Genomic DNA, 25,836 nt, shown 5'->3' on the forward strand with positions numbered 1-25,836 from the left:
TAATTAGGAAGCAGCTAGAAGACTTGTGGCCTTGGTTACTTTCAGACTGCAGTGATCCTGACCCGTACTTTGAGCAGCATCACACACTAGTTATGTTTCTTATCATCACAAGAATGCTGATCCAAGGATGTTTTTTTTTGAGTGTTTGTTTTAGTTTAGTGGTCAAGTTACGATTCAATTGCTTTTCTTATAAAACAAAGGGATTGGATCGCAAGTAAATGATTATCACGCAGAGAACAATTCATTCAGTTAAACTAGCTTCTAATATCGAGTGGTCATTTGGTCCATTTGCAAATTAAGGCCATAATTTGTCTTGACTGACACCGTTGATGATTCTGTCACACGCCAATTGATGGCGGCAGGTACCTTCTATGTAGACTCCCTCGAGACACACCTCTCTTGTTTGGAAGTAATAGATCTCCACTGGCATCACATCCTGAATAGAATGTCTTTCAGCTGTTATTATTCATCCTCCTTGAGGCTAACATACATCAGCGGCTGGTCATTGAGGATTTATTGATTTGTTTTCAACCAAATAATAAGCTGCCACATTTTTCCATGTGACAATTGATATGACTTGCCCTTATTACGATTCCCACTATTTGTTCTTGTCACTGCGATACAGCCTACTAATGAATTCATCCTTTCAATGGTGCGGCAATCTAAATGGGAAGAAAAATATTCTGAAGGGTATTTTGCAGACGAGCACATTTGTATTTGTGCATTAGTAGGTGCTATATACGTAAGTGCTTACACAAGGGAATACTGTGCAATTTCACCAGATTTTCACAAGTCACTCCAGTTATTAGTATAGGCAGCACTATGTAAGACAGAAGAAGGTAATAAGTGACGTGGTTTAAATCATAGTTGGTAGAACCAACAAGACATTTGTATCATATGTGGTGGATCTGCAAATCAATTTACTTCTCACTTTATAATGTTTTAACACGACTTTCATAGATCATTAGGGAAACTTATAATTACTTCTTCAACCATCTCATATCTCACAATTAAATTTGGTTAGAATCTGCCTATTCTCGTAAAACGGTCTTACCACCCAAAACAGTTTGATAGGCAAACAAACGCTGCCTCCTGTCTAAACCAGTATTTATTTATTCTTTTTAATTGTAAAGCACAAATTTACCAGAACAGGCTACTGCTCTGTATTAATCTTTAACACAATGCTTCTAAGTAACTAAATAATTGTATGTTGTGATCACAGGTCTCCTATAAGAAACCCCACTGTCAAGACTACCTTGGTGCTGGCACCCTGGGAGGTTCTCCACCTCTTTAATGATTGCGAAACGCAATTTTTGTATTTTCCCATGTTTATTTAGCACTTTGAGATTTCTATCAAGTGTAAAGTGCATTACAAATAAAATGTATTATTATTTGACTAATATTTTGTACAACGCTAGAATTTGAGTTAGAGTGTAAAAAAAGATGTTGGTGCAGCACCTGAGGTGCCGCAATATGATTGTCTTATTAACAGAGTGGCTGTGTCGGCACTTATAGAAGACTTGTGACCATAACATACAATTGTTTACAGTTCCCTGGAACATAGTGTGCGAAATAACCTTGTTACTCAATAGTCAGCAAAAGCCTGCTCCGGTAAATTTCCATCACAAACCTTTTCACCCCCATTAGAGTATCCTAATTCACACACAGCCATCATTTTTTGCAGAGCATTGCAATCTCAACAATGTTAGAAAAAAGTATGATTTCTATAGTCATGGGAAATTCAACTGTTCTAATAACCTGCTGGTCAATTGCATTGAATACAGGTAGAATGGAATTATTGTAGGTTTTCTTTTTTAAATAGATCAAACCCTAAATAAACATCAAACTATCATCCAAAACCACATTACTATAATTTCAACATTACCCTTAAAATAAATAGAGCTTAGAGCTAATTAAATGTAAGAATAAATGCACTGGAAGAATGAGGATGATGCTGTGTAGATTGTTGCTTCACAACCTTTAAAATATAAATTACTGCTTTCCTATGAGTGATTGTATGACTTTGCATTGAAACTCTTTTCTTTTTTTGAATACATATTTTACTGTATATTACAAATGACTCTTTCTGTGTGTTTGATATGTACTGTACCTTACCTGTAGCAGGCAGTAGTACTCGCCGGCAACTTCTACCACTGCCAACAGTCATCCAGGTCATTTTCTGCATCACCCTCTACTTTCACTACTACTTCTGTCCCACCTTATTTTCCTTTCTTACAATTCCTCTCCTTTTATCGAAACAGATTGTTCATAATAACCATTAGAAAAGAAAAGGTCGACAATCATGTCTAATCTTGGGTTGTTACCTTTAAAATGGATTAATATAAATAAAATGCCTAGCAGTACATTTAATCCATTGGCACCACCACCATTCTTGACAAGGTGGAACAAGTAAACACTGTTGTATTGTGGACTACATGTTGACAGGATTTATAAGCATAGACGTGCTTGCATTTTAATGAGTAGTGTCAGCCTGGGTTGGAACTGTAGCGCCATTGTGAACAGTTGCTCATGTGTGATGCTTGTTTGATCAAGACTCATTGTTGCTTGTTCAGTAGATGCCATGCTGGTGTTTCTTCTGTTGTATAAAGGATTTGAATATTTGTTGCATGTGTGATGGATGTATTTGTACTTCATGGTGCTTAGAGAAAGCAAACTTGATTTTGTTGTTTTGTTTGACGTTGAGCTTCCTTTGCAGTCTGAGAGCAATCGCCAATCTAGAAAACAAATCCTATGTGCTATAATTGTGCCAACTATCTGTTTTCTGTCAAAACACATATGTACATTGTGTTGCACATAGGGGGGTAACTAAAACTGAATTGTATCTGTAAATTGGTTTTGATTCAACCAAATCGAATCAAATCATTACCTTATAAAATGTACCTTCATTGAATCGTATCACACCCCATATATCATGATACGTATCAAATTGCCTTTTATGAGATCCATACCAGGTGTAAATCCATGTAAATAGAATTTGTTTTGCTGGTGATTTATTTTATCTTTGAATTCAATTAACTTGAAAAGTTTGGGCTTTGGGGAGCTTTCAAATTTTGTTTCATATTAATAAATTTGACTCAAGCTACAGCTATACCCTATAGAATTGACTCATGAGCCCACTGAATCAAATGTATCGTACCCCTTGTATCGAGATACATATTAAATAGTCCTTTATTGGAAAGATGCTTATGCCTAGTTGCAAAGTTATTAATGTGATTAATCAGCATCTCACAGTTTTAACATTTTGAAAATATGGATGAATACTGATACTGAATAATCAGTCAAAACATTATTTCAACTGTGAGTATTGGACAACCTCCAAGGACTGTAAAATGACCATACCAACAAGCAGCTAGTAATGTATTTGTTAGCTCGCTCATTGGTGTAAAATGAAATGACATGTACAGTCCCAAGGCCTTTGTAAGAAAAGGAGGAATGATGACCAATCAATACTCATAGCTATGGGCTATATCATATCACACCACCATGTCTTTTTGTAAATGTTAGTCCAGCCACTCCGTAACAACTGGAATGTGATAACAAACTAGATTTGACATTGTGTCACTTTACTAACCTTTTAATCCCCTCTAATATCGGGACGCAAATTCATACTAAGGTTCTAATTTCTTACGGATGTCACAACAACAGATTAGAGACATCACAGGATTGTGATTCAATCTTTCCAGATTTTACCTAAACAGTATTAAATATATCAAGTTTAATGTGCTATTCTGACTGCATATTACATAAATGTTTCAAAAAATATGGACCAAGCTTAGGGCAAACCTAAATAATTTGTTCCTTCTGCATAAATAATACAACCACAGAAGACTAATGGAGTGGCCATGCTGCACAGTAGCCTCTCTAGATGGGGACTCTGACTTTGAAGCATGGCAAAGGATTTCATTAATCTGTTTACATGGACCTAATCCCACCGTGCAGTGCAATATTTGGCAGTGGTGCCTTCAAACTCAGATTCTCTTAGCCAAGAAGTGTGGGGGTAGGTCAATTGCACTTTTCAGGTCATAAAACCCATAGAAAAGTAATTTGGTGGATTCGAGAGATTTCTTTTTTTCCTTTAGGAAGGACTTGAAAAAGTATTAACACACTTAGCACATCATAAAAATGAATAAGAACACCTTAAGCCTCTTGTAGGTTTTGCTTCTTTTATTAACAAAGCACAGTCTAGTTATATTCACCTTTTTAATTTAATCCTGTTATAATATATTTTTATATCAGTACATTTTAATTGAATTATTAAAAAAAATCAACTGTTTTTGAAGATCCATAGCACTATACTGTGTTTTTTACCATTTTTTCTTTTACAATGCAGCTGAGAAGGTAGAGCAGGAGTTGGCAAAGTTGCGCAAAATGTATTTACCTTAATTGTTGCAGATATGAGCTCCACTTGCACTGTGGCCCTTCAAAGAATCCTTTCACAAGAAACTCCTGTAGTTGTTCCAGATACTGCATTATCAGTGTGTATTGCAGATGGGCTGTATGCTCGCCATAAATCATGATGTGACTTTGTAAAATCACTGGGTCAATTGTAGACAGAAAAAAAATTAGGAAAGATTAGAGCAAAGCACTGTTAAAACATTGCAAACATTATACTGGAAGTCAGCGGTGAAGCAAATCTCCTGATGATAGTGATGACCTGTAACTTATCGATATGTAGGTATGTGCAAGAAAACAAAGATATTTTGCACTAAGTCTTTGCAGTATTGATGGGCCGGATTCATAAAATAAACCAGTACCAATCAATTATGTGGGAATTAATTGACTGACTTTTAGGGGGATGTTAGTGTGTAATTTAAAAAGCGATTGTTTTTCACTTAAGAAAATTTTCCACAATACACAGGCGTCTAGTCTTCCGGGAATGAAACTCCGGTCATTCTGAGTCTCCAAAGGAAGGAATTTTTCAGTTTAGTTCAACTTTTTGTACTCACTGCAATGCCTCCAAAAATTAGTCGACTGACTGCCCATTGCCATCCTGACTACTATAGCAAGGCTGAAAGTGGTGCTTGCAAAAAGTCATAGTCATAAAAAAAAGAAATGCATGACTACACCCCAGAGCCATAAATCGGAGATAATACTGAAGTATGTCCACTATATTGCCAAAAATCAATCTAAGGTTCCTATGGGTCTTTTGGAAAGAGGCTAAAATAAATCTTTCCTCCCGTTCTTAATTCAGCGGCTTACTCTATTTCAAACAACCCTGTAAATCTTTCTTCTGAGAAAGTCCAACCTCCTCTGAACTTTGCTATCGGGGATCTGACATGCAGGCAGGTTTGTATGATGAAACACACAGTACTTTGTTCACAACTGCACACAGCTGTGTTTTACATGACCGCTCCCTATATTTCCTTCTCTTTTAATATGCTCTGCAGTGAGTGCATGGTCTCCTGTGTCATTATTAATCACGCTGGGTGGGCAATTAAGCGCATCTGTGAATGTGAAGGTCGGAATCGGGTCTATATTGAGGACGGCACTCCTATTCTCTACTTGACACTGAATGTTAAAACACCTATGCAGCTCCACAAGGCCAGATTGGAATAATCATGAGAGATTTTCAAAGTAATAGAGCTCAATGTAATTTTGTGCCATATCTCATCGTAATGTTACATGCCTGTGCTTATGGTTCACTCAAATGACAATCATCAAAGTTACTGCTTGGAGGCGAGAGAACTCTTTTCATTATTAATTTTTTTTAGAATATATTACTAAACTAAAAATTGCTAATTGTCTGTTAATGCTTCGGGAAGCTATTTCCAAATTAAAATGCCAAATGAAATGAGTTGAGGTAAAATAGCAGGGACGATCTCTAGATTATATCTGTTTTAATGAGTGATGTTATTACTAACCTGTTGTCATCTTAATCCAAAAGGGACTTACATAATATATTGTAAATATTATACTATTCTGAATAACAATTTCCCATATTCACAATTGTAATGCCTCTTAAAATAATCTTGGGTTAATTGTATAATATAATATAATATATTATAAATATTATGCTATACTGAATAACAATTTCCCATGTTCACAATTATAATGCCTCTTAAAATAATCTTGGGTTAATTGAAGAATCTAAATTGCCCACGCAGTGCGCCCTCCATAATTATTGGATAAGATGCATTAAGAGCGTTATGACCTAAATTTATATTGCAGTATCACACTCTCATACTGAAAATTGTAGGCATGGTTCACCAGACAAAATCAAGATCTTCTCATTGCTCCCCCCCCCCCCCCCACACACACACAAACACACATCCTTTCTAATGACAGCTGGGAAATAGATAAATGGATGAAAAAAAATATGACACTACAATAGTTCCTCACTGCATATTTTATGTTTAAAACTGGAGTTAGCATACCTGGAAAACTGTTCTAAGAAGTCAGCACCATTGCTATAGTGGATTAAAATAACCAAGAAGAAACAAAAATGCACATTGGAAAGGAATTTTATCTTCGGAGATATTGCGTGACTCCTTTTTGTCACTGGCAATTTAACCATCTGCCAATTTGGCAGACACAATCCAGAATGCACCTCATTAGTAGAACAGCTTCCATGTTTGCTTGAGCAATCAATTGTTTGTTTCTTCATGCACAAATCTTTAATCAGGCCCATTGTAAATCGGTTGTCTTTTCTTGGTCTCTCTATGTTTATTTACTCTGTAAATACAGGACACAAATGCAAGTTTACATTTTGTTTGCTGGAAGCATTATGTGTGTACTTCCTGTAAGTATTTTCCTTTTTTTCAATGACATTTTACCTGCTGCTTTGTAAATTGATTTGACAAAGGGAATTTCTGTCCTGTCAAGCAACCCCAGTACTTAATGCTGTTTTGTCTAGCACTGGTTCCTGCTGAGTGTGCTTTTCACTTTTCTGGGCTGACACATTCTAGTAGTTGGTTTGCAGCAAGTAATGAACGGCAGTAAAACAAGCTGAAATTTAAAAGATTATCTCAATAGAATCTACTGCTTGTTGTGAGCCAAATTCTGACATTTGTAAAAGACAGAGGGACTTTACGTTGTAGTTGCTGCCACTGCCATTTGGGTATGGACCCTTTCACCAACTGTGAATGCAAATTGACAGTTTTTTTTAATGCAGAGCTGAAATCATTGTATGGTGTGCTATTTATTATGTGCTCAACATAGCCTGTATCAAATGCTCCGGAGTTTGGTTAGTCATCATGATTTTGGCTTCAGATATAAAATGTGGAAGGCAAACCTCAGAAAGCAAGGAGTGAACACAGATTAACACAGTCACAAAATGAAAAAACACAATTATGTCAGTGATTGGGCCCACACAAAGAATTGCTCATCTTTTTTTTCCACATGCTTTGACACACTTCTTTATTATGCATGAAACTAATGAATGTTTAGTGAATACTTAACTCCCCGATGAGATAATCTAGTTGTTATGCTGGAGCCCCTCGAGCTGAAACCCAAAATGCTTGATAATGATTCTTAGAATTTAAGACCATCTGACTTCCCAGGAAAGAATGCTTTATAGCCATTTTCTTCCAGGAAAATGCAAAGTGTTTGATAGAAGCAGCTCTAAGGCAGACCAAAGTTTTCTGCCTAATGAGCATTGCATCTACCAGGCGTTGGGAGGAATTGTCTGCTAATATATCTATGTTAAACTGGGGTGTGTGGGCAAGCTTTGTACATACTGGACGGCTAGAATTCTTTCATTGTAATGTGCCAAGAAGTCAGGCCAGAGTCATCTTCTTTTGTCATTTATTGCGGGCTGGCAAGCAACTTTTGGAGTGCATTACTGCCACCCACGCTGGAATATGAAGCCTGTTACTGCATTTAGTGGAGGCTTTGATGCTTTCTGAACAGAGATCTTGAGTGGTACACTGAAGTCCTTTGCGATATGAACAACATCACATATACCTCGAATGATGATGATTTCCACTCCAAATTGGATTGAATTTTTAACAGTTTTCCCCAAAGTTTAGGTTGAAGTCCTAGTCATTGTATGAGTATAAAACAAACAATTTTAGCTACCAGTGCACATATTTTGGCTAAAATCAATTGTATTGGTTGAGTTTTGCGGCACAGTGCCGCACTGGTTAGCACACCCGCCTCACAGTGTGGAGGTTGTGGGTTAGATTCCGGCTCTGGCCTTCCTGTGTGTTCTGCCGGTGCTTGCGTGGGGTTTCTCTGGGTATTCCAAAAACATGCAAGGTCGGTTGATTGGTGTTGGGATAATTTATGTAAGGCGTTGGCCACTTCAAATTGCCAGTAAGTGTGAGTTTGGATGGTTGTTTGTCTCCTATGTGTGCCCTGCGATTCGCTGGCGACCATTTCAGGGTGTCACTGAAGTCAGCTGAGGTTGTGAGGAAAAGCACTTAGGAAAATCGATGGTTGAGTTCTGATTATAACTTAATCAGAAAACAATTCTTCTGTTATGGTGGTTAAGTCACAATATAGTGACCCCTTATTTTCCTAGCCACATCTTAATCCACATACTGTTGTAATACATTAAGCTCATTAAATAATAACCCCTCCTCCACAACAGTTTTAACTGATTCCCAGTCAAATAAGATTTGTAAATGGATGAGTTTGTGGTTTATAGGTCACGGTGCAGTAGATTGTTCCTGAAGAGCATGTGTGGGTGGGTGGTCATAAACCTGACAGAGGCCTGGCTTGATCGCTTGAAGCGTTCTAGAGTGCCCTAACCTATCGCTGTGGTAAACACAGAACAGCCACCCACCCCCTTCATGATGACCCATAAATCTCTTCTCGTCTGCAAAGGGATTATGGCCCAAATAGACTAATCTGCTTCTGTGCATTAACGTTCAACCTTATATCTTCCGTCCATTGTTTCAAAAAGTCTCTCCATTGTTTGCAGCTCAAGCCACATTTTTCCCCATCGTTTCTGCATAGTGCAAAGACGAGAAAAAGCTCACAAGAGTATTTGAATATTTTATTTGAGATACTTGAGAAGGAACAGTGCTTGTAAGGGCCACCTGTAATAACAAATGATTCCCCAAAGTGTAGAAAACATCTAAAAGCAGCAGCGTAGGTGATTTTGTCTTGATTTATTAATACTCCGCAAATGCCGTAGGGTTACACTTGAAACATAGCCGGAGGTGTTGCAGAGTGAAAAAATAAGGATGCGAAGGACATTCTACTCATTTACATCCAGCATCACACAGTGTACATAAACAAAAATTTGACTCAGATAAATGTTTTGAGAGCGAACTCTACCTCCCAAATGATATTTTTATAATCTTTATCTGCCACTACAGTTTGTTTGAGCATCGTGGACTGAATACAGCTGGGATGTATTACATTATACCATATCTGGCTTTTTCACTTGTGTGGTGCAAAGCTGTTTGGAGAAAAAAAGAAATATTTAAAAAAAAAAATGAAATGGTGACTAGAATTGTTAACCTCACTGTTGTCATTGTTGTGACCAATACCAATTGTTTTGATTACGATTAAATGACTGATTTTGTGAATGGTATCCCAAAATGAAACTTTTGTTTCATAACACAGGAATGTGTTTATAACCATGTTTTTTATTTTATATTGGCATTTGTTTTTAAGTTAAGAAAATGGCTGATTTATTTAGTATCTATTTATTTATTTTCTGGATTGAATTTTAAATGAAGTCCTTGTAAATGTAACATTTTTCCAATAAACCAAGCGACAGGGAAAGAAAAGGTTTACCTCCAGACAGGGGAAACATTTTGAAACACATACTCCAGGAATGTGATGAAGTGAATTTTTGGATGCATTTTTGGATGCACGTGCCTTCTTTGTGGCTTTTGTGTGTAAACGACTCCAAAAAAGCTTCCAGGAGCATCTTGTGTTTCCCTGCCATCAGAACTCTACAGGATCAGCCGTCTGGTGAATTGTTGATCTTGTTACTCACATGTGAACGCATGGTTTGGCTGACGATTCACTGTCAGTCAGTAATTTTTCATGCTCATTTTTTTCACTCTGTATTGAGATAGGCGGTCACACAAATCAATGTTTGTTTTTTTAGCCTTGTCTTGTATAACATTTTATGATTTCTCAACCTTATATGCGCCTCTTTCCCCTTATTGCATCCAAACACTGAATAGAAATCTTCCCTTAGACATTTGGGGCGGACTAAAAGGAGTTGCTTGAGGCTCAAGACATGCATGTCCTTGTATATGCGCTCAGTGTTGACTGATGCATAGTGACAGTTGTGTGATATAACCTGCTGGACAAACAGGTCAGGGATTGTACTTGGACTGTCTGATTAATGTCATCAGCGGCACGCAACCACTGAGACTTATCTCCATGTATTGTTGGGTGTTGAATACAAATACTTTTGTAAGCGTCAATGGTCAACCAAAGACGTGACAGAGATGACAAAGTTCCTTCTTCCTCCTTCCGTTCCGTCTTGCTCTCTGATCCTTGAGCATTGTGGAGGTCAGCCGCTCTTCTCTGGTGACCTCAATTCCTTAAGGAAAGGTTTCCTGAGACGATGCAGACTCCCTGCCCCCTTTTGGCAGCTGACCTGAAAACAGCTCAGAGTGCGGCTGAGGCTGTGACATTGGTTGTTTGGAGAAACTGCCAATAAGGGCCTGATGTATCCATCCTCCTCCCACCCCCATTGCTTTTTCATCTGATGAAGGACACAGCTCCATCTGTTTCCTGCTACAGAATGCTGCAGTGTTCTCAGTCATATCAGATGAAGAGGAACGACAAACGGAAGGATGCGTCACTACTTTATTCTTTTGTTATGACAAGTGGTTCTGCTTGAGCGAGAGCTCCGGAAATATTGGCATGTTTGTTAAAGCACTTTGAATGCGGGTGTGAGTCGAGCATCCAAGCAGATAATTAGTCACAAACAACTGATGCATTCTCTCACGGCGCTTCTGCACCAGACTCTGTCATGTCCCATCAATAACCAATAACATCTGAAATTGTTTGATGCAAACACACAGTGTGTGCCTCTCTGCTGGCTATTTCCTTGCCTGTCCATTTCTTTCCACCAGTGTGTCATCCACCGTTGGGCTCAAACCTCTTGTCATCCTCCAGCACCTGTCATTGCCATTGTCCTCCAGTGAAGACGTGTGCAGCTACACTGACATGTCCTGAGCAACATTTTCAATAGCACTCTCCCCGCGGAGCGGCCGCTTTTGTTTCACCAGCAGTTCTCTCCAGATTTCAGGGCAATCAGAAAGGGGGCATCCATCTTGCAATTCAGAGAGGCGTGGTGCTCTGGGCTTGCTTGGGTGTGATAATGGACCACACATGGTCGTGCTCGAGCCTCTCACTGGGACCAGGGACTCGAAGCTTGGGCTCCGGCCTGAGCTCTGGCCATTCTCCATGCAGCTGTCTCAAAGGCCTCTTCTTCTCAGCCTTTTGTCTCGGCCCTTTCACTTAACCTAAGCTCTGCTGGGGCCTTTGTCCTCCTATCTAGGGGGCCTAGTGCATCTGTACCAACTCTGTTTTCTTTACAGCACCTACAATATGCCACCAACAAGAAGTCAGAAAAACGAGAGAATGGAATTGTTAAGATATTTTAATTTTGCAAGTTTTGCATGATTATCATTGGATAAAATATAATAAATGTAGGTAATTATTAAATTAAGTAAAAACTGCTGGGATAGGCTACAGCATGCCCAGAACCCTCATGATAAGCGGTGTGGAAGTTGAATGAATGAGAGAATTCACATTTATGTACAGAAATAATTTGATTCTAAGTATTTTAAAGTCACAGCATCTTTGCTATAAAGGCAACAGACATACAGTCTCAATGTGGTACATGTTTTACCTTTGTCAATATTCACAGATCTTTACAATCTGAATCTGCATTATTTAAAATAGCATGAGTCTCCCGTTACAATGTGAGCTTTCCTTTTCTTTGTCTTTCTTTTTTATTCTTGTCTGATATTTGAAGTAATAAATCATGCAATGTTACCAGTGAGACTTGAGAAATACTGTCGTAGATTTTAGTGATACATATAAATTTGATGAAATTTCTATCCTGATTGCTCTTCAACTACAGTGAAGAAAGGTTTGATGTATCTGAATTTAGAAATGCACCAGTCAAGTATAACATTCAGTGGTTAATGGTCCTCAAAGTCATCTAAACCACATGGTCCTTTAATGTTGTTAGTGCCAACCAAAATTACAGTATGGGAGAATATAAAGACTATGGCTTGCTTTAATAGATGCTGTGAAAAAAAATACATTTGTAGAGTTTCTGTTTTATACATCCAGGTCATCGCACTGCCTGTGGTATATAGTTTTAACCAAGTACATGTGCTTTTTAGGTTAGAGATCTGCTGTATTTTATTCTGCTAACATATGTCTGAGCATTGCAAAATATTTAACCAGCGTTTCCTGGCATCATATTTTAGTTAACAATATTTTCCCAAATAAGATTTAACTTCTTCGCAATTTTTACAACCCTCATTCATCCCTAGAATGCTTTTTCTTTTCCCAAAACCCAAATGTGTAGAACTACATCCGACTCGCCGGCCACAGCAACTTGATTCATCATTATGCTTCCAAATGCCATAGTGCCAATTCTGAGAAATTATTTGACCTGGAAAAGAATTAAATAACGTTAAGATACTACGTTATCATATTTTCAGTCAAGTCTGATAAGTGTATTAAATATTTCCAACCTCAATTAGCCACAACTACAGTAGTTCCTGTGAATGTAGAACAATCACTTGCTTTAGAAAAGATGCTGTGATTTGGCTGCTGTAAGATTCAACATGTAAAAATGGTCCTCTTTGCAAAAAATGGTAATTAGCCCCCCTATGGGAAATGGAACCCATTTAAAACATGAAAAAGCTGTTTTGAGTACATTTCCTGTTTATTCTGGTCCTGTGGGAAGACAGAGCCTTCTCTGCATTAACAGACGGCTTCCAGTTAACCGAACGAGTTTATTATAGCCTCAAGAATCGGTAATGTTCTTCATGACAGACCTCTTTCAGTGTTGGTACAATCTTACCCCAATACTTGCCTATTAGAAATCTCTCACCGATCCAGCACTCCTTTTTGAAATATAAACATCGTATTATCATTGTGCCCTCCAGTTCAAATCAGTCCAGTGTGTCTCGGAGCAAACGGGAGTTAATGAGGCAGCAATATCAGCCCTCAGTGTTGCATTAGTCCAGTCTGTCATAGAAGGCCCCGAAGGAAGACCAGAGCTCCATCAGCAACACTCCACACACTCGTATGTGGGCAGGCTACATGTGCCTTCAATTAAGGGCTAGAAGTGGAGCCCAAATGGGGATGTTTAGCGGAGTGAGCCAGGCTTTAGAGTGACACAAGAACACTGGCCTGTTGTGATAGTATCTAATGAGATCACTCAGAGCTGCATCCTTGAATGCTGCCATTCATTAATGTGATGCTTCTTTGTATATGCATGCGTGTCCCATTTCACTAAATAAGCTTTCACGCTGTGTTCTGCTGGAAGCCTTGTGGTGGTAAGGGCCAAGCTAAAAGAGATCTGCTCTTCATGGTGGGATGGCTGAAGAATGTGCTTACCAAAGAGCCCACGTTGTTGTTTAGGGTGGCCTTTATTTGATTGTTGTTGCCGGTATATTTTGTGTCTGATTGCAGGTGGTTTTTCAGAATTTTCACCAAAACATAGGTTGCTAGGAGTCAGGCACCCAATTTTATTCTGCACTAAGATAGCTTCATCTTTCAACTGAAGAGAATTATTTTCATAAAATGACAGATGTTTCGAATACTTGGTTTCAAACATATATAAGATGGCGCATGCACTAAAGATGTCTTCTCTTTTCCGCTCAACTGGCATTCTCAAAGATTCCTTGGGCACTTAAGCCCCCATACAATAAACATCAGTAAGAGACTGGCCGCTTTGCTGATATGCTGTGATTTAAGATCATCCTTCAGTCCTGCCTTGAGTCCCCTTATTGTAAAAGCTTTGGGAATAAGGATGACAAAAAGGCTGGACTAAACAATCCATTCACTTATTTGTAGCCTCTTTGTATGGACATTCCATCCCACTCTGCTCGTCCCTCCATCTTGTGGGGGTTGCTTGTTGAACCCCTTTTTGGGTCAAACCTGAATACATTACCAGCGCAGTGATGGGCAAGTAAGGAAAAATTTCCTTGACCACAGTGCAGTGCATGCTTCCTTTACACCGAGGTCCCTTGCCATCAGAAAGACAAGCGTAAATACGTGAGGAGGAACAAATCAAACAAATTTATTAGCGTGCAACCGAAAAGGTCAGACCAAGACAAAAAGCCCTCCTGTTGTGAGAGGGCTGATTGTTTAGTAGTACGTCTAACAGAGCCTGGAATATTACCAAAGGATTAGACATGGGTCAGGCTGAGGGTAAACATAAAAGTAGAAGACATTGGGAACAAAAAGCCTCTTCATGTTGGGCCGTGAGGTTTATTTAATGAATCCTATTTGGTTCACATATCTATTTGAATGCTAAAAATGACTAATTGAGAATGAGAAATTAGATTTTGTTACTTCTGTCAAGGAGGTCATGTTTTGTTGATGCTTCTTTTTAGTAAGTAGGATTACATACACGCACACACACGCGCACACATGCACACACACGCGCGCACGGACACTAAAATGATGAAGCAGGTCTGGATAAAGGTATAATCTTGAGGACTACATTTATTTTTTAATTCTTATTTTTAATTTAAGTTGGTGCTGATCAAAATAATTTAATGCATGATGCTTAAATTGTAGAGTAAAATTTTATTTAAACCCATTAATCAAGGGAGGGTGATCCATTAAAGCAGATCAACCCTTGAAACTTTTCATGGCCTTATGTTCTGTACTTTTTTGCCCTGCCCCGCCCCTAAAAAAAAAATGTAAGTAAAAAAAAAATAATTTTGAAAAAGAAAAATCTGTAAATCATTATTTGTTGTACCGCGAGTATGTAGAGTCCACTGTACTGTAGATGTGAGTATGGTAAGTAAGTGCAGCTTACTCACACGAGATTTTTCTTTGGTCTTACTCAAACGAAACACTAAAAGATTGACCAATCCAGGAAGAAAGAATGAAACAATATTCAGCATCGTCAAATAGCAGACTTCCACGCAAGCAGCATAGATGATAATGTGAGTGTGAGAGGTTGTCGTCTCGATATGTGCCCAACGGTTGACTGGTAACCAGTCCACGCCGGTGTAGTCTACCTTTCGCTTGAAGTCATCTTAGATAAGCTCCAAACTCCCCGCAGCACTGAACAAGATAAGCGGTACAGATGGATGAATTGTTTGACCTTGAAGAAAATGAAACCATCACGCAGACGTACACAGTTACAAATAACGCCTGATTTACAGGGCAGAGGTTTTATTTACTATGCATTAGCTTTGCTGCCTAATCTGAGTTAATACACTAATTATAAAAGTACCTTTCTAAATAGATCTTTGAATGTACTTCCGGTCATCCACTTGAGAGATGGACTCAGAGTTTTGTGAGTCTCGTTAGACCTGAAAGTTCATATTCAGTCGGGTATTTTTTCCTCACTGTTTGAACAAACAGTTTTTTACCGAGTGGAAGTGCAGGAGTTGTTCAATAACATGGAGCTGTTTGTGAGATTGGCCTGCAGGCATGCCACTGAAAATGTGTGTGAGTGTGCTTGTTTGCACAAGAACCAATGCCACGCATGGTCCTGTTGTCTGATTTATTGGATGCAATATTCAGAGTATCACCCTCCTCCGCTTTGCACAGCACACCAATGTAATTGGGTCCTACATCTAAAACCATACTTTAACTGTGAAAACTTTGATTTATCTTCTATAATTTCACCTTGAACAGTGATCAAGCACAATGTTAATCTTTATCTTTATTCCAGAAAAGATGGAATAACAGTGTGAGAGGTCACCAAGTGAATCGAAACAGAGCTCTCATAAATGCAGATGTTTGTGGATTCTTGTATTTTTATTTTAGTAATCAAAGTGTCATTGAGCATTAAAAGTCTGTTTCACTTTTTACTTGCTGGTGTTTCTTTTTTCAAAGAGTGCAGTGAATTTAAGACTCCTGCTGGATGTCAGAGAATCAATCAGGTTTTGTGTCCCAGGCAACACTGCACCATGGGATGCAATGTTGGACTGCCAGTATTAAATCCTGCTCTGCCAAACTGGTTGGTTGCTGCTTTTTAGGCAAAGATCAGCATTCATGCCGTGCCCGTCCTTTGTGCTCCCAGTGCCTGATCGTGGATGCTAGACAGCAGCCCGAGACACCGTGTCTCTGTATCCTGTAGTTTTTGTGTCTCCTATGCCATGAAATGTTGTGCGCGAGTGCGTCTTTGAATGATGGCTCCAGTGGATCAATGCAAATATCCTTGAGTGGACGATGCTCTAAGATTTCGACATGTAAGTTCCTGGACCAATTGGTCACATTTTTGCAACAACACCTAATGATTATTGTGTTGTTTGAAAGAAAAAACTCAGACAATCTCAAATCCACTATACAGAAATAAAATTGGCGCACAAAATTGCCATAGACTCATTCAAAACATTGTGTTAAAATTAAAAAATAGGATTTAGCTTAGACAAGCATTAGACCAAAGGAGCTTTCCGGAAACCTTCAGTGAATAAGCTGACACTATGGGCATCCATTGTGCTTTTCAAATATTAAAGATGGGTGGTGACTCAGGCACAGTTGGCAGACCTCCAATTGATTTCCCACCTGCATGATCTCTTTTCATAAACAATTTATTCAGTGGAGAACTTATCAACAGTGCTTCAGCCAATTAGTGCACAATGTTTTTCCTGAGCTGCTTCCAACCTTGCATTATCAGGCAGCACTGCGGATTAGCGGCGCAAACAATAAATGAGTTTGTCGAGAAATATTTGACGGAAAAATGTGCTTTCATTTTGCTTCAACTTGTTTGACTGTTTTTTTGAAGCGTTTGCTAAAATGATGGCAAAATTAGGTCGTTTTGTGGATGCTGCAAGAAGAGTATCAGACCTCAACATCGGAACAACAGACTGGTTGCTTCCCTTTGTGGGCTTTATTGTTGGTCACATTGTGTAGCCATTCTCTAAAAATAATGAGCTGAGGAAATGTTTGAAACGTTTTAAGGTTTACCACAGGAATCTCAATTATTGTGCACTACATTTGCATGATGTTTTCAACCACAGAAGGTGCATGTGATTGCACAAGAGTTGTGTTTTTCCCTAAATAGGTGGCTCATATGTCCTTCTGCATCTGACAGTACCTTCGTATAAATTATACATTCACAGTCATCCGGCTCTCAAAGACAACTCAACTTCATCTCCGTTCACAGTTGATTCAAACTTTGAAATGAGGAAAATGCCTTCTGAATAGTGTCCGCCTATACCCACTTTAAATGACTTTATATGAATCTTTATGGATTTCTGCTTGTACATATGGGCCATGCTGTATTTAATGTTATTATTGTATGACACTTAACAGATTGAGCCACAAGATCCACTTGTTCGTATGTGAACAAGCACTCGGTTGGACAAAGAATGTGCTCCTGGCTCGAAAGAAAAAGGTTTTAAGTGCACAGAGAAGTCTGTAGCTGAGAGTCAATCGCTTTCCCCATCTGGGTCTTTACGGGTAGAAGAGCACGGCCTGATCATCAATTTCTGCTTAGCTACCAGCCGTTTAGTGATTTGTGTTGCACTGCAAAGTGTTGCGACTCATTTAGAGATATTGTTGCAATGTTGGTTCTGAGGTTACTACTGTGTTCCTCTCCAAGGTCTGGTCTTCTATTTCTGTTAGACACAGGTGTTCGCCAGCCCAATATAGTGTAAGTAAAGAGCCAATCTAAGACTTGTACCTTATGCAAGATGACTCAGGAAGCCAAAGCCATAAACACAATTGGGTTTTGACACACTGGCACGGGCTTTTGTCTTTACTTTGTTGCCAGAAAATGCAGTGAGGTTTTGTGGCAATACATAACTCACTGGCTTCTCCGTGCTGCACAATGGAAAGAGACCACGTCTGACTCTGAAACAGCCTTAAGATGTAATTGAATCGTATTGCCTCTTATGTGAGCATAATAAAGATTTTTCTTGACAAATGGGCTGGAGAAAATACCCTGGCATATATTAGTCATATCGCGGTGTAGTGAGCTTTTGAGTATTTTGGTGGAAGCTTATGTGATGACATTCAAGACATTTCCATTACATCTCCCCTGACTAATTCTACTCCCCTTTCCAACATCTTGAGGCACGGAGGTCTTTACTTCCTTTTGATTCATCATCAAGTACAAGCTTCTACTTGGTTAATTTAAGACGTTTTGCACTTTGATGGTTAGTACAAGTCCCGCCGCTTCACAACTAGCTTCTCAGAAACCTTCTGGCATTGTAATGTGGCAGATGTGGCGGTTGCAGCCCGAATTAAGTGTTACGTTTCAAATCCCCTCGGTGGAAGAGGATTGTTTTTGTTTTTTGCGTGAGTGCATGCATGGATGTGTTCTACCATGCACATTAAGCCAATATAAATGGTTGCTCTGTTGAAAATTGGACTAATGTGCATGTAGTTTCATGTTTTCCATGATGAATTGTTTTTGCACCCAGCTCTCTTTGAGCTAATTGACATTGTTAATTGCGAGGGTCTCTGGTGCACGTTACAAGCCCGATCAGGTGCTCTTGGCTTGCTCTCACTTGTCATGTCCCATCTGTCCCACCTAATTATAACACTCGTGTTAAGCTCGGGTACTCTACCTTCCCTTTGAGGAGGCGCATGCTGATGCTTTGAAATCATCCGAGCTGCCATGTTCCAGGGAAGCAGAGGTCACCTGTCAGACACTGCACTGTTTGTCAAGGAAGATGGAATAAAAATGGAAGGACTCCTGCTGTGCCTTTCTGTTCCCCTCGCCTGACCCCTGCTGACTTCCCCCCCACCCTTTTCCAGTCCACTGACACTCACACAGCTTGTGGCTGATGTACCATCTTTGAATCAGGTCAAAGAGGTTCATCCCTAACAGAGGAAAAGTCAAACTGGCTCCTTATTTAGCATCCTTGCCTGTTGATAGAAGCTCAAAGTACATGTTTGGGTTTACCCTTTTGTTTAGAATTGCCTTCAAGTGTGTAGATCATTCCATTGCAGCTTTTTAAACATGTAATCCTCTGCATTTGGCAGGCAAATAACTGTTGACCATCACCACATCATCTTCTCTATAAAACTGATTCCTGCCATTGTGGCATTTCCCTACTGTGTGCTTGTATTTGTTTGTGGTCGTGGGTGTGGCGCTCTTGCCAAATCCCAAAGTGCACCGCTGTAAGTGCTGTGGCTGCAGTGGCAAAGCTGTCTAGAATTTGAGGCGCAACCTTGGTGAGTTTCTGTTTGTGAAAGCTTCCTGACCCACTCCCTCACCCGTTAGAACATGCTGCTTTTTTCTTTAATAGTCTTTTAGTCTGTAGTGCACCCTTGGAGAATCCACAGGAAGATGTGTTTAACAGTTTTGAGAGCTCTATGAATTGAAAATGTCAGGCCAATAAAGTTCCCTGGCAGTGAAGCAGTTTGACTTTAATTGAACTGACATACATGTCAAGGTTCAACATTGCATTTAATGTAAATGTAATTTACCCGTCCACAGTGTGGACCACATCACTTATTTTAGCACAAAGTTGATTTTAAAACTTTTTTTTCCTCCCTCTCTCTTTCTCCACAGCCGTGCAATCAAGACCAATCAGGACCTGCTCTCAGAAACGCCGTGGACAAATATCTTTTATGATGACTTCTGGGGCACATTGCTCACGCACAGTGGGAGCCACAAGTCTTACCGGCCACTCTGCACCCTCTCCTTCCGCCTCAATCATGCTGCTGGAGGACTGGATCCTTGGGGTTACCACCTGGTGAATGTGGCTCTCCACGGGGCGGTGACTGGCCTTTTCACACGGCTGGCTCACCTGCTGCTCGGAGGAGGCTTATGGTGCCTCCTAGCTGGCCTGCTCTTTGCCTCTCACCCCATCCACACCGAGGCGGTGGCGGGTGTCGTGGGGCGCGCCGATGAAGGAGCTGCCTTCTTCTTCTTGCTGTCCCTGCTATGTTACATTCGTTACTGTAAACTGCAGGGCGACGCTGGAGCTCTGCAGCTTCTAGCTTGGTTCCTTGGCAGTTTGGGTTGTGCTGCATGCAGCATGCTGTGGAAGGAGCTGGGAGTGACCGTGCTGGCCTTATCGGCGCTTTATGACATCTGCGTCTTGCACAGGCTCAAACTGCGACAGATTCTCATTCTTCTCTATAAGGTAAACATGTTCCCCCTTTGTAACGTTGCTTATTCACAAAGTCTGATTTCACAATCAAGTAGAACAACACCTGTCGAGATATGAAACAGAATTGGGACCACACAATGTGATTGCGATTTCATTCTGGCCTTTCCAATGATATCTGTTTTGTGGGATCAAAGGAGCTTTGCTCTCTTGCTAAAACAAACTGTAGACTGCAGCAAAACACAAATGTCAGGAAAACATATAAATATTTAAACATTGCTGTTTTCGCAATACAAATCACAACTGTCGACATGCTGTAAACCCTTAAGTAAAAATATTTTTATAAAATTCAAAATTGGGAGTTGTTGATGTACAAGAAGGCAGGGAATTCCAAACAAAATTTAATAAATTGAAATGTACTTTTTTGTTCAATTTTCAAGCACTTAACATGATATCATAATGGTATGGACTTTTTTATTTCATCATTCAAGCGGCTTGTGGATACTATTTGACTGGTCACCTCTACAATCTTAGAATTGAACAAATGTTTCATATTGGTGCCACCAGATTGGTCAAGTCCTATTTAGCTCCAATACATCTGACTGCGCTCAGTCATATATTTTTTGGGGGGTTTCCTTGAGACATGACTAGTAGATTAACCCATCCTCTGTTTAATGGCATAACTTCCTTGCCCTGATTACTGTGAAACTGTGTTTTGTTAAAATGACTCATGATAGCATTAATCTAGTGATTAATGAAGTGATTCGTGTGTAATCACTTGAGAAATAATAACATTCCAATACAGAGATTGCTTAAGATAATAGGCCAGTGAAAAAGAAATTATTTTTTATTTTGAAACAACAGAATATCACGCCACTATTGTCCCTGAAGCACCCGTCACGAGTATTTACTGTTGTCTGTCTAAGCTGGCTATGCTTTGCTGCACATCGGAATAAAATTCAGTGGGGCGCGTGCATAAATGACACCAAGGTGTTTTTGAAGAGCTGCTACATAATAAATGCACACATCTGGCATGTGTAAGCAAAGAACACAAAATGGAAGGAACCCAGCAGAGATTACCAAAGAGGAAATGTTTGAGCTGGAAAAAAAATTAACATTTATCGTTCCAGTGTTTTGCATAGTGTGGAAACAAAGACGCTCCCTGATGACCTTCATTATTGAAGTGCTATCTGACTTTGTGTGTCCTCAGTAGGGCGTTCTACTTTGAACTGACAGCTTTTTTCTTATTAGTTGCAATTCAAATAAAGTGTTACTGATTTTTCTTAACATTTCCTGAAAAAAAGATACCCACTGTTTTATTTCTGGAGCAGCTCAGGCCCTTGTGTGTGTATTTTTGCCATTGTGGGTCAATCATTTGACAGGGTGTCCCCAGAGCCAGATTGATCTCTTAAATCTCACCATGCTGTCTTATTGCACTGATATTGACTTTTGAGTTTGACTAAAAGATTGTGTTGCAGTTGGGAGCGTTTCCACATGGCATGTTTACAACAACAGGAGAGATTGTGACAGTGTCGCTATGACTGTTTTCACCTTGGTCGTGCGTGTCATTGCGTCCAAATTTGGTGGCAATTAAATGTCTTCAACAAAAAGTGATGTTACAGCTCACATTGTGTATGTTGTTTTGAGAGGAACAATCTGTGGCTTGTCAGATACTCTTGGAAAAAAAACTGCTTCTCATTGTGTATAGGGAGAGCTATAAATCAATTGTGAGAGTTAGGATTGCTTAAAATTGTGTTGACTGACATTTGTCATTATGAGAACACAGATATAAGAAAAAAAAAAGTCTAAACAGAGAGCTGTCATCATCTTTAAAGTGGTTTTCTTTTCTGCCTGTCTTCTTCCATGTAGGCCACACATTTCTCAAAGCAAATGCATCAATGACAAAAGTGCATTGTAACATTTATGATCAGTAATAAGATTCACTACAGACTCCTAAGTGGATTGAATTTTTTTTTTCCTGGTCAGACTGCAGCGTCTGGCTATATGCGAGACTGACAGACCGCAATGATTTGGCGCTGTCTTTTATTACACTGCTCCTCACTCAGCTGAAGTAGCTTGACATTTAACTCTGCGAATGGTAGAAGAGGTCTGCTTATCTGATTATGTCCCTCAGTCAATTACAGTAGTGGTTTATATCAGCTGCAAATCTTTCAAAGGACCATTGTAGCTTCTGTAATAAAAATTGTTCAGGAGCATTATTTGAGAGCACCTTTCATGCTGCATGTCAAAGCCATTGCCTTTTTTGTCAAAAAGGGTCATGTGTGAAAGCAAATAGTAAAGTAAAAAAAGAATCAAGTAAAAACCTTATATCTGATACCTGACAGTCTGAAAAGGTAATAATTGCTTATGTTGTGATTTATATCCAGCATCTTTCTGTCACCCGTGTAAGGTTCAGCTTGTGTTGCTTTCTCTACACTTGCTGTCTCCGTGTGTCATCAAATCAAGCGGATGTGCTAGTGTGCTGGATTAAAGCTTAGCCATGTGCTGAGTTGCTTGTAGGCCCTGACTTTATAGTATATAAGTGCGCCATATTAAGTGTTTGTGGGAAAAACATGCACTTCCTTGATTATTTCCTGTCTACTAAAATGCCTTCAAAATGTTGGAAGTGATGCTTTTGACTCAGATCATACAATGTTCTTGTCATTGCATACTGGAATATATTTGGTTTGTTGATTATGATGAAAAAATGCAAAGTAGCCTACACATACACTTTGATTATGGATAAAGCAAGACCTAATTGGGTGTGTAGTTCTGATTAAACCGTTCTACTGTTTTAGTCTTTTTGTCTGGTGTTGCAACTTCAGATGAAATCAAAGAGTCAAGTTTTGTAGAATTTTCCCACATTGCCCTAAATTCCTTGTAGAAAGCTTGTGAGGCGCAGTGCAGGCCTGAGGGGCTGACATTCTTGTGATGAACTATGATGACAACTCTTTGAAAACATAATATGTGAAATTTGATGCTTTGAAAGTAGAACCTGGATAAAGAACAATGATGCTGGTGATGTCATGTCAGCAGAAAAATCTATTAGTGCAACTCACCATTTATCATCAGAGAAAGTGGAGAAGTTGGTGTGAAAACACTTTTGTCTGTCTGCTGACCCAGACTCTGAAAAAATCATTTCTAAATCTGGGCCCAGATCCAGCTGGCCTTCAGTGAATGTCAAACTGACATGCTTTATCTTTTTACACCTCACATTTTCTGTTCACACTTGTTAGTACAAGGTCACTGCTAGAGGTGTGTGTGTGCATGGATGTGTGTGTGCGCGTGTGCATGTGTGTGTGCGCGTGTGAATTTATCTGTCTGATTGGTTACAGACAGAGGTTACTTGGGCTGTGGCGGACCATAATCACTTTCACATTGGTTTTCTATGATTAATACAGTGTTTGTTGCTTTTTATTCGGCTTTTGGCAAATATGAGGACCGGCCTTAACAAGGGGGTTATGAGAGAAGCATAATTAGTTACATAACCTGATCAAACTTGCATTTTTAATAATGATGTAAATTTGACTACACTTGTGTAACATTTTAAAATGCAAAAAGCATTTGTGAAATGCTGCATGACTCTTGCATTACACATTTTGGCTTTTAGTTTGTAAAATTCAAACATGAATGCTTCACGTAAAAACTTTGTTTTTGTTTTTACGTTTCCTTAGCAGTGGTTAACTTCTTTTTACTCTTGAAATATAGTTATGAAGCTAGACATGTTATTTATGAGCTGCCTACAGGTTTTACGATGCTAACAGTTTGACCTTGCATATTCCTCTTATTTCTACTACCTGCTTTCTAAGGGGGTAAATGTTTGACAATCCAAGAAAATCCAAAGTCATCCAGTATTCTTTAATTTGTCCTCAGCTTTAAACTCCTACAGTATCCCACTGAGCGACAAACAATTGGAAGTGTTTGAAAAGGCAGCGAATGTTGCCTTCTCATCAGGGTTAAATGGTCCCAAACAGTCGCCGGATGTTACCCTATAGTACTTACTACTCTTGTCTACTTTTATCTGTGATAAAATGATAAGCACAATATTTTTTTTATCTTAAAAAGAAATACAGCCCACATAGGCATTATATTCTCACCTGAGGCTTTGCACATGCTCTTTCAGGCTCTGGTGGCTTCTACCAGCGTGATAGATCATGCTCAGCAAGTGACCCCTGCCCTCAGCCACTTGCGTCCTTCATGGAGACACACTTCACTGCTTCTTTTCGTGAGAGCAAGATGGGGGTGCATAATGGAAACTCATAAATGGAAAAACAAAAGTGGGCTTAGCTTGTACAGAATGGATATTGAAGTGGGTCTCTTTCCAATGAATTCATCCTGAATTATTTCCACTGGCAGCGGATAGGTCGGCTCTTTGGATCTGTGAATGTCAGAGCTCTGCAGCAAGTGCAACTACTGCAGTGGAAAGTGACTTAAACTTGCCAATGCACCCGACTTTACCACTTCAAATAGAAGGTCAAAATAGAAAACAAAAGATTGAAAGATTAAAAAAAAAAACTTTACAAGGCTGGAGATAATTCACATTGTTGCAGCTGTAGTCTTTTTATAGCAAGCCTGTCTGAGAATCAATCGCAGTGGGTTATGCAAGACCTCAGTCACAGATTGTAACGTCCCACGTCAACAGTGTCCCACAGCACTAATCCACTGGTTGTCTAGTTTTTGTAAAATCTCTAAAATCTTTAATCTTTCACAGGGGATCATGATCAGTGAAGCAATTACTATAATTACTTTTATTATAATTGAGGCACACTTCAATGGGAAATTTGTCTCAATTCAAATTCAATTCAACATTTGCAGATGACAATGACCTGGATGACTTTATAGAAGAAGTATTATGCACACAGTTCACAAAATGTGGCTCACTCTGGTTTGGTTTGCCCCATTTTGGTCCCACTATAAATGGTCCAGTCTGGACAGCAATACAGTCTAAAATACCAGTTTATATAAAAGCTCACACCTTGTTCATCCTGAAGAAATCTCGTTATGCTTTGGTTATATTTCTTCATTTTGTTTTACGTGATGAATGAACTTAGTCCTCAGGGAGTTCTATTCAGTGATATGTTGAATTTGACTCTTATTATAAATATACTTAAGTTGAGTTACAGAAGTTGTGCAATTTTGACAACCTTATTAATTAATTCTCTACATATGTTGGGGATCACAATAGAAACAAGTGAGTGCTCGTGATCTATAAATTGCCATTAAAATGTTTGTGATTGACAGATATTAAATTTATTGGATGATCCAGTTTGGAATAGCTGCTGAAGGCAGAGTATTCCAGCTACCTCATTAAGTTGGTTCTATGCTGCAGTGCTGGAACAGTGCAGCAGGAATTCCCTGTGTGACTGCTGTTGGAAAGGACATCAGCACTTCTCAGCGGTGATCTTATCTGCATTGTTGACTCTTGCAGCAAAGTAGAGGGGAATAAATGGTAAAAAAGGATGATAATAAAAAATGAGCTGCTGGAGTGAATTTGTGCTAGTTTGGCGGACTTATTCACATGTGACGGCATGAGGACGATGAAGCAAGCCTTAATAAATACGGTGTCTCAATGTGCTGACTTTGATATACACGCACACCAGAGATAAAATGTTTAAGAAGACACTGCTCAAAGTGGATTTGGCGGAAGTGTGGCTAGTAATTAAACTGTCCAAGTTACTGC

The 25,836-nt window shown here is 39.3% G+C and overlaps 1 protein-coding gene across 1 annotated transcript in view; it reads left to right on the plus strand.

Moving 5' to 3' along the window:
- Positions 1–25,836, plus strand: part of tmtc2b (transmembrane O-mannosyltransferase targeting cadherins 2b) — a 64,419-nt gene that overhangs the window by 8,560 nt on the left and 30,023 nt on the right. Inside the window, exon 2 of the mRNA XM_037254385.1 lies at positions 19,616–20,192. Coding sequence (XP_037110280.1) covers positions 19,616–20,192 — 577 coding nt within the window. The remainder of the gene's footprint in view (positions 1–19,615; positions 20,193–25,836) is intronic.

The sequence above is a fragment of the Syngnathus acus genome, chromosome 6 (genome assembly GCF_901709675.1).
Source record: "Syngnathus acus chromosome 6, fSynAcu1.2, whole genome shotgun sequence".
NCBI lineage: Eukaryota > Metazoa > Chordata > Actinopteri > Syngnathiformes > Syngnathidae > Syngnathus > Syngnathus acus.